Below are 15,764 nucleotides of genomic sequence, written 5' to 3' on the forward strand. Positions count from 1 at the left end.
TGGAGAAATGGATGAGAAGTCCTGTGTAAGCACTGCTTATTAAAAATAAACAAGAGACCAATGCAAATATGGGTATAAAAATGAGTTAGTTTTAAGATTAGATCTCTTACGTTACATGAGAATTATAGGTGTAGTGAGACATGAATGTTTAGTTCCTCAATTTTTCCTTAAAACAATGTTTTTCTTCAAAAAGCAAGACCTCTCCAAGATCTCTCCAAAAAGCAAGACCTCTAAATGCCACTGCAAGAAAATCCTGAGTGCAAACATCCAAAGTAGTAGCCTCTTTAGAAGGATGCTCTGCCTAAGTGGGCAGCTTTACCTTTACCATCAGTGGTGGATGTAGAAGGGGGATCAAGCTGCTTTCGGTGTTGAAGAATGCTGAGACTAGTCTGACTCAACAATCCTGAAGTTAAACACCCAGTGGTTCCTGACAGGAACTGGCACCAGTGAGGACAGACAAAGGTCCTGATAAAGGAACTTTGGATAAACCAACAAGTTATAGTACTGATAACTTGTCTAAAGCTGCTGAGCTAATTGCTGCTGAGCTGTGGCATGCTGTTCTTGGTTTAGATACTCTCACAGATTGTGATTTCAGTCAAGAGAAAAGTAGAAAGGTGAGATTTACCTTGGAGTCCTTAAATAAGCTAGTTGAATTCTCTACCTCAGTTCCCTGTCTTTAGAAATTACATTAGTAATGACACTAACTTCTCCCAGGGAGTGAAGTCCAAGCAATATTCCCCCTATGCTTAAAAAAACCCCTTGATTATTACTAGGACTCTCTGGGGAGCCAGATGATGAAAAGTAAACAGCAAGCACCATGCCCGCATCAGATGTAAAAAGCACAAAAAAAGAAAAAAATTAACCCTTCTACGACTTGAATGCAATGCAGAGGAGATCTCATTGTTTATATTTGGTAATAGGATAAACATACACGAACTCAGTTAAAGAAAAACGGAAAACGTTGAAAAATATTTTTGAGACCACAAGCCTCTTTTTTCAAATCAAGAACTAAAAAGAAGTACATATAGTTAGAAATTAGTTTCAGAACAATTGAGAATATTTGCCACTACTTGGTGTCATTCATTTTGGTTTTCCATTTTTTTTCCTTATTAGTCTTAACAAACCAAATAGGTTTTTTCATTACCCTGCCCACCCAATCCCAGGAGCAAACTTACGCTGAGTTTTGTTTCCAGCATGCATTTTAACTTGTTTTCTATTTCCTGAATATAAAACACAGCATAACAACCTTTTTTCTTCCTTGAAAAATGTTAGAGAACAGATGCCTGTTGTTCATTTTAATTCAGCTCAAGAAAGACATCTCTATTATCAGTTCTGCTTACATAAACATACTCTAAGGTTTATTATCAACTGTGGAAGGTATCTTTTCAGCTTTATACCGGCTAAGTTAGTACTTTAATGCCTTAGAAAGCCTCGAGCAGCCTAGAGAGGTAGCACGGGTGATCTAGCACTTTAGTAGCTCTAAAATCAGTACCTGTATCAGCTGCAAAGCAAATACCATCAGCAGAAGCAAAGAGGGAGAAATATAGCTCCCTGCTAGCTCAATTTCCTGCAGTTAGAAGCTTTCAAATGAGACAGACAACAAGAGGCATTCACAGGAAGATAGCTGAGCCAAGAGAGGGCGGGGCCTCCCTCGAGGATCTCTTTTATTAGGAGAAGGGGAAAGGGGAGGACTGGGGGCAGACCCGGGGTGACCGGCCAATCAGACACTGCTAAAGAGTTTGAGTTACATTTGGTTTTGCCCGCGCTTGGAACAAAGGAGCTCAGAACACATGGCAGGAGCAAGTGTCTTTGGGAGGGGGAGGGGAAGTTCAGAACAGCCAGCAACAATCAACCTCATACACATGATTCCCTGCAAAATGCCAATTGAGAAAAGGTTGTTTTGTAAGACTAAGATCCTTGAATTTGATTGATTTCCTCTCATTGCTCCTACAAAGAGGTTTAATGTTTCTTAACTTTATTTAGAACCTGTCACTGTAGGGTTAACCACAAGAACAGTGAAATCTACTGTCACAGATAAGCAACAGTGTTCACCCTTCCGCCCTGCTGAAGGTAGACAGTGCACTAGGGTGTGACTCTGAAGTGTAACATCAGAACAAAGAGAGAGATAGTCTCTCATTTATAAAACTCATGCTGGTGTAATCAGCTCCTACCACAACAAAAGAAGGTGGCCCCACCCTGATGCACTGGCTTTACACAGAATGCCCTGTGTTTCCTGAGCTGTATATGTTTTTGTTGTTTATTCTTTGTCCCCAGATGCTGGCCTGGGACTAGCAGAACTTTGCATGTAATGTCCTTTGATTTCAGTGCAACTAAAAGACTGGTCTGGCTCTAGGTGTTATTCTGCACTAAGCTGATTTGCAAATGCAATGACTTTTGTCTGTCAAGTAAGAATAGGGAGGAGAAAAGGGTAGTGAAATATTACTGTGAGAATCTGGGCCTGTAGAAAACCAGTAGACCTGGTAAAAATCTAACAAGAACACTACAATAAAAACAGTAAATATTTTTTAATTGCATATAAAAATGTATAAAAATATCACCCAAGCAAGAAGAAAAGCCAAATGCTCACTCTGTCATTCTACTGCTAGATTTTATCTCTAGAAAACCCCAATGGCCATAAGTAATTTATTCTGATAGGTGCACTCCTACAACCACCAGCAAAGACAACAGAATTATGTATATTGCTCCTGCCACTGGATAGCATCTAAACTCAGGGTGTTATAAGTACCCAACAGCGAATACATATGTGCTTGGAAGAGACCAAAATAATACAAAATGCCAGGAGTGTGCTATGAAGCTAGTGAGTGTGTGCTGTCTTGCACTTAAGTATAAGGGTAAATAAATTCGCTAAAACTGAGTTTCAGGTCTTCAGCCAGCTTGCTTGGAAGTAGTTCTGTTTTATTCTATCTGATGGTCAAGTCCGCAGAGCAGGGTGAGCTGATGCCTCAAAGACAGGCCTGTGTCCTGGTCCTGCTTGGGTGCAGACCAGAATCCTCTGTGCTTACCAGGGATCAAAAGAGCTATTTCAGCAACAGGAAAGCAGTCTCAGCAAGCGGAAATGCACAGAGAACATTTAATTTTAACAGAAATTAATGGCATGGGCAGTGGTCACCTGTGCTGTTTCCATGCTGATCTTGCTTTTACACAGTAGTCAGACATGAAAAGGGATATCTGGGATCACAAAACTTGTCTACTCATGGGAGCAGGAGAAGCCCCATGTTAGGATGCTCAACTGACACTAAACTGAGACTGAGAAGACCTACTCATGTTGTGGGTAACATAAATGGGAAAACCCTCCCTCCACTTCAGAGGGAGATGAATTATGAAAAGTGAAAGCACAAAGTTTTTTCCTCCTTTCTATCTGGCCAGCATTGATGCCGGGTCCCTGGAGTAATTTGCATGTAGTCAGTGCTAGAGGGCTCTTTCCTCAGACAGCATGTTCCTGCTTTTGAGTGATGATGTTCAGACACCATGCCAGTAAAGCTCTGAGATCAGCACTGGTTCAACACATGAAAGCAAAGTATAATTCATTTTTAATTATTAAGTGAGGTGATGGATTTAAAAAGTTTAAAAGAAAAGGACTTGATTCTGCTCTCATTTTTTAGTATAAATGGCCAACCTGTAGTATAAATCATCAAAGGATGAGGAATTTCATTATTTTAAAACGAAATGTGAGGAAAAAGGAGAAAATAAATATTTAAGACCATCTCACAAGCTCCTGGAAATATACTATTTTATTCTAATTAAAGGAAAATAAGTACTATACTTGTCAGTTTCCATCTTTCCTAATTTGAATGGGTGATTGTGCTTTTCAAGTAAAAGACAGATTTGGGAGCCATTGCAGAAATTGCAAGGACTAACAGCAAAGTCAGGTAACATTTACCTTTAGCTAGGTGAGCTTATGGACCTTCTGATTACAAAGCAGCATAGCACTATCAGCTATCTAATTTGAAATATATTTGCTTCCAGACTGAGCTTGTAGGACTTTGTAAGTATACATGGAAACATTTTCATACTCAAAGGATAGTTTGCAAAAACACCATCATATACCATTCTTCTCTAGCATAACCAACTACATTTTGGAAATTTTCTGTCCAACCACAGAATTTATGCTTGAAAAAAGAAACACCTAGAAAAATGAATTTGCTTCCTTAATTCATCCATCAGGAACCAGGTCCCCAAATGTCAGATTCATTCAGATGCTAAACATTCTACTGTATAAAGAGGAGTGGATGGATACCAGGATTAGGGTTAGGGTTAGGGTTAGGATTTGGTTTTGGGTTAGGGTTAGGGCTACGGTTGGGTCAGTGTTACAGTTAGTGTTAGGGTTAAGGTCAGGATCAGGGTTAGGGTTGAGCTATACAAAAGGCTGCAGTTTTAGATGAGCTTCCATCTACTTAGATTGATTCATCTGAATTTTTTAAATTGTATCTAAAACCTCACAATTTTTTTTTGTTTACTCCCTATTTTATTTCCAGGTAAAAATAAAATTTTGGCTTCCCTCATCAGTGCTTTTTCTCAAACATAGAATATACTTATGACATCCCTAATCTGTTATTCTTTGAGCCATTTCAATAATTAACAGGATACAAAGAAACACTAAGATACTGATGAGACACTTTTGTAGGTGTCCCACGAGATGCCCCATCCCTTGAAGCACTCAAGACCATTTTGGATGAGGGTCTGAGCAACCTGACTTAGTTGGAGATGTCCCTGCACATTGCAGGGGGTGTTGGAATAGACGGCTTTTATATATCCTCTGTGTCCCTTTCAACCCAAACTATTCTAATACTATGATTCTCTGAAAACATGTTGACACTTTTTTTCTTTAGTGTCTTCACGAATCCAAGCACTATGTCACCATGAGTCCAAGATCTGCTAGTTCCCTGAACACCAGTCCCAGATAAAGAATAAAACACTGATAGGGATACTTACAATGGCATCCTCTCTATTTTAAGAAGGGAAAGTGCCTGGAAGACACGTGGTGCTCTTTCAACTAGGCAGAGCTTTCTGAGAGCACCAGTAGTCTCTGGGCAGAAGTGGAAGAGTGTAATATTTATCACATAGCTTCCTAGCCTGGGCTGCCCTCTGCAAACAGCACTCTGGCACCAGAAGACTCCTTTGGGCCTACAGATAGGTGCTTCCATGTAATTCTGTAAATTTTCAACATAAGGCAAATGGTGTGGACCCAATATTTGCAGAATTTCAGGCTTATTCATTGCTTGTGTAGTCCTACTGAGGATGGAAAAGAAAGGCATGTGAAAACATAATTTCTATACACCTGGGGAAAGTTAGGTAAAGATGTCAAAACAGAAACCCTTTCTCACACGATAAACACAGCCCATTAGCTGATGAACACCTAATCCTTTTCCAGTTTTTGATTGATTCTTTTTGTGGAATAAAATAAGAGAAAGCAGCTATGTATTTTTTTATCATTACTTTTTATTTTTTTTTTTACACATTTGCACAGTGGCTGATCTCTAGTTTAACTGGGAGCTGTCTAAACATACCATACTTTGGCTCATGATGCACCAGCACAAGGCTGCAGAGTATTTCAGGAAGGTGAGGAGGCAAAGTAAGGAGGTAACCCCACAATAGATGCTTTCACCTGGCCCAGCCTCTTTTTTGATTTCTAGATTTCACTTTCACTTTATATATTTTCCCAGATAATAGATTCCACTTCTTTTTTAAAAAGACAACCAAAAAAATCTAAAAAATGCTAATAATCCACTGTAGCTTACACAAATAATTTAAAGGGAGGAGACTGTTAGGTCTATCTCTGACTGACTGTGTATTAAAAAGCATTTTGCCGTACACCTGTGTGATCAGTAACTTTGCCTATAGCATCTCTTCTAGAATGGCAGCTCTGATTTGCAGCCCCCAAGAGGCATCAAATCTACCACTTCCTTTATTAGCTCCTCCCAATAGTGAATAACCGTAATAATTGAGGAAAAACATTTTCCATCCTGGTTTCACACCTTTGTGCCAGTGCATGATAAACCAGGACTGACCAGGTATGAATTGAGCAGTTTGGAAAGAATGACAAAGAACAAAAGAAAGAACAAAAGGAAAGAAAGAAAGAAAGAAAGAAAGAAAGAAAGAAAATATCATAAACAGGTGAAGAAAAATGTATAGTTTTCTTAAAAAATGTTATTTTTCTAGTGTGCATAAACTAAGGCATCTTTAGTCACTGTAAAAGGTAAGAGTAACTTTAAAAATATTGACTAAATCACTGTGCACCTCTGACCAAACACTGTTAGAGTATATTTTCCCTGACTGCAGGAAGAAGTCTAACTAAGCACAGACTGTCACCACAGTGGTACTTAGCTCAGCATTATAGTTATTTTGTCAGTGTGCCTTCAAAGAACCTGCTCAGGGCTGGAATTCATATCCTACTACTCTTATTGGGGCTGAATGCTGATGGAGGAGGGGAAAGAGGAGTCAAAAAATGCTAAGCAGTGACACAGCCTGTCACAACATGGAATGTGCTCAGTGCTGATGGTGGAGCTACTGTCCTCCCAGCACTTCACTTTCCTCAGAAATTTACATCAGAGCTACTATTGAACCACAAACTCACAAATGGGAACACTATGTCCCCTATATTTAATTTAAATGAGCTGGTCCAGTTGCCAATTGAGAGTTCTGAAAACTTCAAGAATTATTTTTGTACTTCTTCCTAAAAACACGTGATTGAATTGACATCTTTTCACTTCATGAACATAATCTAAATCTCTGGCTTTGAACGAATTCAAACTGGAGGACAAAAACAACCCTTAAAATATCTCTAGCCTCAATAATGAAAATTCCAGATACTAAACACTCTTAATTAAGAATGTGTTCACTTTTAAAATGGATTCAGTCTGAGTTTACTGTTGTAATTTTTGGTAGTGCCACAGGATGCTCCTCCCTATATAGGCAGAGTTTAAGTAGGAATGGAGACCCAAAATCAGTTGTAAAGTTGTGTGCTTTTGAACATGAAAAGGAAATACTAAAGATTTACCTTCCTAAGCCAATATTTTGCATGTTCTCTACATAGAAAAGATCCATGACAGGAGTATGATTCTTTAAAACATGTGAGTAACACAGCAAGACCTCATCCTGAACAGCAAGCTGTTCAGCAAAAATAGTTGTATGTATATGCACATATCTTGACTTCCACATAAACAGGCAAAATTGCTTACAATTAGCTGGATTCCTATTAAGATCCCAAGACAGAAACACATATGTGCTTGATGTTCCTCATACATTCTTATTTTGGTTTTTTCTGTCCATACTTATCCAATATGCTTTTCCTTTTCTTTGGCCTGCCCATTTAGTCAGTGATGAAAGATCAAACTGAGATGAAAGGTAGAATTGATCCATGTGATTCCCTGATGCCCCTCTTCTCCTAAATATTCAGGTCAGACAAACAGCTTTTACTAGTGGCCCATGAAAAAATGTGGGAAACAGATAATTTTCTGCAGTATCAGGTTAAGCAGGCACATCACGCAATACATTAATCCATGTTCTCAGAGCCTGACAACAAAATTTGCCCCAAGATAATATTGCTTTCATTGGTTATTCCTTTCCTAACTGCAAAAAAAAAAGAACAAAATCAAGGGTTGAGTGAGTCTGACTGCTGTTTCGAAAGAAAAACATTTTTCTGTCATTGTGTTATCTGTGAAAGATATCAAATCCTAAGAAATAGTCAAATGGCTCTACAATTTCACCATGCTTATTAATAAAATCTTCTACAGCAGGGGTAAAACTGATACCAAAATCTGTCTATTAGTAATTGGAAAATGCTTGCAGTGAAAAGAAAGAAGAAAAGTGAATTATGATCAAAGAATTTTTGTTTTTGGTTTTTTTTTTCTTTTATATCCTTTTCCATCATCCTAGCGTAGGTTTCACAAGCTGAGGCATACCAAAGGGCAAAACCAGCTTTTGAAGAATACTTTCTTCTATTAGCTTGACCTGTCCAGAAAAATGGAACCATTTGCATCATGAAATCACAATTTGACCTTTTAACAAAAAAACTTTCCAAAACACCAACAATAAAAAAACATACGTACATGGACAAACAAACACAATTAACCAAAAACATAAGGCCCCCACCCTTGAACCCAGAGTGGTTAGCTGTGAAGTAGCCAGTGAGAGGAGGAGTGTTTCAGAAGCTGTTTAATGCCTTTCCCAGAAACTGGTCTTTGCAGGAGTAGCACAACAGGAATGAAGAAGGTCAGATAAAATGATGAAAGAGATTTGCAGTCCTTTTTAAGTATCTTTTTACTCTTCTGTATCTGGAAAAAAAAAAAAAAGAAATAGAAAAGTGTCAAATGCTGCCTTTCTCCTCTTTGCCCAAGGGGTAGGTAATCTGGGAAAGTAAAATAAGGGTATCAGTTTAGAGTGCCTCATTTTCTGCAAGCAGTGAAGCTTTGCTTAACTGTTGAAAGGGTGCAAGATGAGGCACGCCAAGGCAATACCTCTTACAGGCTCAACTGGAAATATCCTTCTGTCCTAAACAAATTGAAATCTATTATAATCAGACTAATCCAGCTGGAATTCAAACTTAGGCATCAAGAAGATTACATAACGGAGTCCTGCATTCTTAGATCAAGAGATTTTAATAGGTTTCTTTGCTGTAGGGCTCTCTGATCATCCTTGATCAACAGCTTTTCCAACACCTTTTTGGTTATGAAGGCAAGAATGTTGTATATGTGGTTTGAAACGAAGAAAAGAAAATGCTCCAAACAGAAAAGAACACTACATTTTAAAAGCTCTTTTCTTCAAATGAGGTTTCAGTGAAAAACACAACCTTAAGAATGGAGAGGAGCCAAAGATACAACAAAATATGTGCATTTTACAATCTGCTTGACTCCTCTGTCAATATTTATAATCCCTTGGCCTCATAATTAGGCTATGTTTGACTAACATTACCCTGAATGTACAAACATAACTGTTTTCTATGTAGTTATATACTACAAGTGCATCTTCACAATAAACAGATGTCCTTGAGAAAGAAGTATAGACAAGAAAACTTTTTTGTTATTTCTAGTGACAATGGACAGCTTCTAATGAAAGAGGACAGTCTATCCAATTTGACTCATAACCATCTCTAGAAATCCTCTGGAAAAGCTTCAAACAGGAACATGAATATTTTACTCTTTATTGGCTGTTCTAACCAGTTACCTGAGTACACCTGGCACCCTGTTTAGTTACTGTTATTCTAACACTGCTTATATCAGCAGAGTTTGAAAGCACGTTTGAAAGAGTCTCTCAACAAAGGAGATTCAGCCCAAGGAGAGATTAATTTACCTGTAGGGCTGGGCATGCCTTGGAAGACATTATTGCATCAAAACATCTTTTGGTCCCTTTCAGGAAACCAATTTCTTTTGCATTCAGTAACATATTGCCTTTTCTTTTTCTTTCTTTCCTTTTTTTTTTTTTAATGGTACTTGGGCAAAAGAGAAAAAGTACTGCCAAAACAAAGATCTTTGCTGCTGGATTGCATTGTCTGTGATGAATGTATACAGTGGCTGCACAGATCTACTAGTGAGTTGGTATCTTCTACCATACAGATAGCAGGGGAACCTTTCCTTTCAGGATAGTCCCCTGTGAATTGCTACCACAAAATCTTGTTCACTGATGCAATTCTAAGACACTGTTTTAAAGAATTAGGCTTTCAGCATTTTATTGGATTTATTTAGACTGAGTAGTCACATTTCCAGCATAATCTACAACAGGCAATCCTAACAGCCATAACAACAGTACTACATTTCCTTGATGTTTCCCAACTAAAACATTCAGCCTGATTTACTGTCATATCCTGTGACATGTATCATTAGCCACATTTTAAAGAGAAAAGACTGACCCAGAAGGAAGGGTAATCATTTGGGGCAGGTGGACTAAATGACATATTTGAGCAGTAAGTATTTCTGAACTTCTTAAAGGTTTTGCTGAATCACACCAGGGATCTGAAACAGAGCTCAGAGTACCACCTAACACATGCTTCCCTTCCTATGCCATCCACACTCACAAGAACTTTAACCCTTCCCATCCCTGCTAATGAAGCAAGGAAAAACGCAAAGTTTTCTCTGAACTTCTCTGGAAGTTCCCTGTGGAGAACTGAGTCAACCCAGAAAGTCTGTGGATGTTCCAATCCTGGCAGTGTTCAAAGCCAGATTGGCTAAGACCTTGAGCAACCTGGTCTAGTGGTAGGTGTCCCTGTCCATGGCAGGGGAGGTTAGGACTAGATGATTTTGAAGTCCATTCCAATCCCTTAACTTTCTATGATTCTGTGATAGCTTTTTACTTTTGTTACCTACATCATCAGCTCCAGTAAGAACATACCAGCATAGAGTTTGCTTTGAATTGTTTGTCTGCTTGGAGGAGCAGATGTTCTGGTTTCCTAGCCAAATTTCCCATTGGATATAATAGAATTTCCCTACAACTACCCTAGCTTTGGATATGATTCAGCATCTTTCTCATCTAAATACAATAGTTCTAGTGCAAATACTAGCATTTATCAACAGAGGTAATTGAAAGAGGAAAAAGAATGAATATGCAGTGCTCTGAACACCTAAGACTTTAAGTAGTCCACTTAGCGTATACTGAATGTCATTTTCTGAAATAGCCTTGCCTGAATACCCATCTCAGTCCTTCAGCATCTCTGATGAACTTACATTGTTTGTCAAGGTTGAGTACTGGCCTTCACTTTGATCACTAATATAAATGCCAGTGACTTCTACAACTTTTCATGCGATACCAGCACCCACTGTGAGTCCATTTCTGCTATCAGTTTCTAGATTATACCAAGGGATTTTTAACTTTTGCCTGCTGGACTATGAAGCTATGTATCTATACAGACTGACATACTGAAATGGAAATACACTGCGGTTCATCTTTTTCTTCACATAGAATTACTAAGTGTATGAGTATACCCACACAGCAAGGAAGCTGACTGTCAGTTTTGCATAGTAATTAATCTCTTTTAATGATGTTTTGGAGTCCAAAGTCTTAGAAGAGCTATCAATTTTAACAGTTGGCATTTATTATGCCTGTCTAATGCAAACTTTCGAAATCTCCTCCAGATCAAACTTTCAAAATCTGCTCTCTCAACACAGTTGGAGGACGCCCAGAAGCATTTAGACTGAGGTGAGAGTTTAGACTAACTCAGAAACATCTGTTCTGTATTTACACATGCTCCTCACCAAGCATAAATCACAGGCATGATGCTGGTTGCACCAACTGGAAGTGGAGAGCTGACCTCTCCCAGCACTGCTTCTGATGGCGGCCAGCTCTACTGCTCCAGATAAATGCCTGCCCTTTACCTCCATCCCTTCCTCTCCAGCTGCCAAAAACACAGTGCTGCTCAGAGAGGGCTTAGGACACTGCTGAAGGTTAGGAATTTTCTTTTTTTTTTTTTTTTTGAGCAGTAAAATTTTTTTGCCTAAGAGATGGGAATGATGGGTACTTAAGAGACAAAAGATATGGCCCGGATGGGGAGGAGGGGGGAAGGGATGCAGCTTGCTGCAGTCTTGCTGCAGCTGGGGGAGTGAGCTTCGTGGCTGGAGGTGTGAGAAATAAGTTAGTAAAATTGGCTTTTGCTGAATATTATATGAATTGATGTTGAATATTGTAATGTTGATTTTGGAAAATGTTAAGATAATGGTACATGTTGAAAACTGGTTGTTCCAGCAGTATGGTTGTGAGGTTGGTTTTTGCAGGGATGTATGATTTGTGTGTTCTGATGTTAGCCCTGCAAGTTTGCATGGGACGGGCTGTTGCTAGCCAAACTTCGAAGACATAACCATAAAAGGAGTGGGATTCCATCCAGTGAGGACCCGATGACCACAGTGACTGAACGGCGCCTAAAAGAGTGACATGGGGTGAGAATATGCAAAACTGTAAATAAATATGGATAAGGTTGATGCAATCACAGGGGTATAAAAGGCAAGACCACCATTTTGTGATCGAGCCTCTGGCACCTGGCCATGCTCCCAGCGCTGTCCCTTTTGCTTTTCTCATTTTTATAGTTCTCAATAAAATTCTCAATAACTCATTTCCACTTGGGATCTGAGTCGTTTATAACAGGAGGGAAGCTCTGCACTCTTGGGAAGCACACAGATACTGTGACCCTTGGCTGGGGGGTCAGGGGCTGGGCTGAGCCCTCTCTCTCTCTCTGGGGGATCAGAGGGCCAAGGGCTATGGTTTTGGTGCGGGACTGCTGCTGCATGAAGGATATGCTGTCACTGCAGAGTTTTGTCCTTCACTACTTCTCCTTACCGTGGGTGAGCCTCTGCTAGCAAGAGTGGTTGTTGAACTGGGACCTTTTCAACAGCGGAGCACACTGGGAGGGACCCTCACCATCGGCTTGGGTGCCTCAGGGGAAGCTCAGGGCCCCTCCCCCCTCCCTGTCTCTGGAGGGACCACTTCCCAGCTGCTTGTGGGAGCCTGGCTGCCAGGGACATCCCCAGGACATCACAGGGGAGATGTGAGAGTCAGGGGAAAACCTGAAACAACCCCCTCCCTCCACCTTCTCTCTCTTCCCAGGGCCGCCCAGCCCCCGCTGTTTTCTGCCGCTGCTTCAGTGGTTTTGCTACACTTTAACTCGACACTCTGCATCGACCTGGATCCTCACTGCTCCTGCCATGGCTTCCTGGTCTTTGCTACACTTTGTTTGCCACCTGGGGTGTACTGGTCTCTGCTGTTCCAGCCTGCTGCTCCGAGATTCCTGCTACAGTCCAGATCGCCCCTCAAGAGGCACTCATGGCTGCTCCCCATAAGCTCTGCACGGGGAGCCCCTTTTCCCTCCCTCTCGCCACCCGAGCCGCCATTACCCGTGTGGAGAGGTGGCTGAGCTCGCGCCACACAGCCCCCTGCAGCCGCGCATCGCACCTGCCCTGCTCACCGGGAGCCACCAGCGCCCCTGCCGGCTGTGGCCGTGACTGCAGCAAAGGGGAAAGGGCCTGACAGCCGAGAGAAGGCTGGTACTGGGTTTCTGGTTTCGTTTGTTGTTGCTGCCATTGTTGTTGTTTGGTTATCTTGTTACATATATATATATATGTTAGTAAAGAACTGTTATTCATTTTTCTATATCTTTGCCTGAAAACACCGTAATCTTAAAGTTATAATAATTTGGAGGGAAGGGGGTCATATTTTCCATCTCAGGAAGATTCCCTCCTTCCTTGGCAGACACTTGTCTTTTAAACCAAGACAGACACCTCCCAATGGCACCTAGTACCAGGCCAGGCTATCAGGACAAGACCAAGCCCTATGGTTTTCAAATTGCATTTAAAAGAAAAACCTCTTTTCTCTCCTAAAAAAATAGATGCTGAATGTGGACTGCGGGACAGTGTGATGTGGATTAAGGACTCTGTGGGCAGGGGTTTTGGGGTTTTTTTCGCAAACTATTTAGCCTGCTTGAATCCTGGTGAATGAAAGTGTTAGTCAGGTTCTTGCATGGTCCTTGTTTTCTCTGCTCAAATTTCTGAAGCATTATAACCATACTTAATTCTAAAGGAAGCACAAGATAGCAGCACTATGCAATCCATGCAGCACAACATCCATGACTATACTACTGAAAATACAGGGTGAAAAATGAGAAGTTATCTCATTTTTATTAAAATCAGATTCTCTTGTCACATTGCAATAAACATGTGTGTAACACAGACCATCAGCTTTACATGCTAACATAGCAGATAGCAAAAGGGTTGCACTTGAAGGAAAGTTCAATACACAAACTTCACGTGCTATGACTCTTTAGCCTAGAAACAGAGTTCCAGGGAGAGTCTAATAAAAAGTAAATTAAATTATTAATGGCACCAAGAATGTGAAAGGGAACAATTACTCACTGTTTCTCACAATTCAAGAAGGGAATTAACAAACAAACTTATCAAACAGTAAATTTGAGAAGAATAAAAATATGTGATCTATCACATAATGCCTAAGTAAATTTTTAATTGTGTTGCCTCAGTGCCCTGTACACAAAAGTATCAGGGCTCTAAAGATAATTAGACAAAATAATGGAAGAAAAATCCATCAGAGTGTATCTAAGTCAGAGATTTGACCTCTACCTTGGCCCTCTGGAACGCAGAAAACTGTAGTGGGGTACACCCATTGCTCTGATTTTGGTTTTTGTTCATTAAGATCTCTGTTGTGAAATGTTGTCACACAGGTGATGGAGAACTAAAGGGACTTTTAGTCTAACCCAGTAAGGTTGTTCAAGTGTTCATAGCAAAGCTGACATGGTGTTTGAAAGTAGCTTCTACCTTTACTAATTAAAAGCATAGGTTTTTCAAAATGAGATTCTTTATTGCAAGCTCTGCTCTTCCCCAGAACCCAGCTCCCTCCAAGCGCTGTGAAATGACAAAAGAAATTGCTAATTCTTGCATGGCCTTTGATATCATAAAACAATTACTACTGATGCAGTGCACAATGAGGTGAAATAGTAGTCTCAGTAATTGCATCTCACGTAATCTATAATCCAGTCTTTCCCACTACAAATGACAGAGGTATTTGCAGTTGCTGAGACAGATCACCAAATCTGCCACTTTGAATGCCTTTTTAACTCCTTTGTGGACTCACTCAGCATCTTACAGGATGTAAAGGAGTGATGTTTTAATTTTGTAAGCTTTTTTTCCCAAAACCTGGGTATTTCTTGTCTTCGTAAGTGCTAAAGTGGGCTCAGTCATAATCTGTAGCTTTTCCACCCGGAAAGCACCATTGAAGCTATTCCTAGTGCTCAAAATAAAATGAAGATGTTGAAAATCTAAGTACTCAGTTCTCAGCACTGGATGATCCTGTCTCCTACTTTTTGAAAGCGTTTTCAAACTAACATAACTCTGCATAGTTATGGTATTTTCTTTCTTCCATTGCACCAGAGATGTATGAGGCCTAAGAAGCAAAGTTCAGAAGATCAGTGAAATAAAGAAGAAATATGCATCATAAGTTAATTCATCTCTGTCATCAGTATGTCTAATGGATGAGAAATTTTAGAGTGATTCTTTGTTTCAAAGAAAACAAAATGCTATTTGAAGGTGCTTACATTCTCCTTAAAGTAAGAGAAACCAAGAATAAATGCTCTTGAGAAAAAGTTTTGAATACTTGTTTAGTAAGTGAATTTAAATAACATGACTCCAGTTTAGCACATGACCCAAGTGCATAACATTAATTTTGCTATTAGGAGAAATAGCATTAGCATAGAAGGTATCCTGGTTTTGGCGCTTTGGCACATAATTGTGCCTAAACCACTCATGATGCCAAACAATTTCTAGTCCTTTTCACACTGACATTGAGTTTTATGTTTGCTTGACAGCTTGCATTCCACTTGCCTAGGATAACATCAGTGATGAAAGAGATTAGTTTTGGTTTAATATATGTTATTTGCCTACCAGCATATTATGGAAATATATAAAAGCAGATAAAAATATAATGAATACACTGGCAAAGGTTTGATTACACTAAGTAATGACTGAGTTTCCTGAATAAAGCATGTGTGAAAGATACTTACTATGTAAAGCCACCTAGAAGATTAGGTGCAAAAGTTTATTCTGTATTTGATAATCAAACATAATTCAAATCTCTGCATATATTTGGGGTAAAAGCTAGATCATTGTTTTCATAAAAAGATGTTCCATTGTGGATGGAAAGGAAAACCCCAGTCCTTTTCAAGGAGCAAGGGGATGAGCTGTGTGCTGGGCTGACCCTCGCTAGACACCACGTGCTACTCTTATCACTCCTAAGCTTGACATAAGGAGAGAATATATAAG

General features: G+C 39.8%; 1 protein-coding gene across 6 annotated transcripts in view; it reads right to left on the bottom strand.

Moving 5' to 3' along the window:
• Window positions 1–15,764, bottom strand: part of PDE1C (phosphodiesterase 1C) — a 375,734-nt gene that overhangs the window by 9,397 nt on the left and 350,573 nt on the right. For 5 of the 6 annotated variants that reach the window (XM_017738621.1, XM_017738619.1, XM_017738620.1 and 2 more), the window contains one exon: window positions 1,942–8,294. The exons of the other annotated variant lie outside the window; for it this stretch is intronic. In XM_017738621.1, the coding sequence (XP_017594110.1) occupies window positions 8,281–8,294 (14 nt within the window). In that variant the 3' untranslated portion in view covers window positions 1,942–8,280. Of the gene's footprint in view, window positions 1–1,941; window positions 8,295–15,764 lie in introns of those variants that run through there. 6 annotated transcript variants of the gene reach the window in all.

The sequence above is a fragment of the Corvus brachyrhynchos genome, unplaced genomic scaffold (genome assembly GCF_000691975.1).
Source record: "Corvus brachyrhynchos isolate BGI_N302 unplaced genomic scaffold, ASM69197v1 scaffold146, whole genome shotgun sequence".
Classification (NCBI taxonomy): Eukaryota; Metazoa; Chordata; class Aves; order Passeriformes; family Corvidae; genus Corvus; species Corvus brachyrhynchos.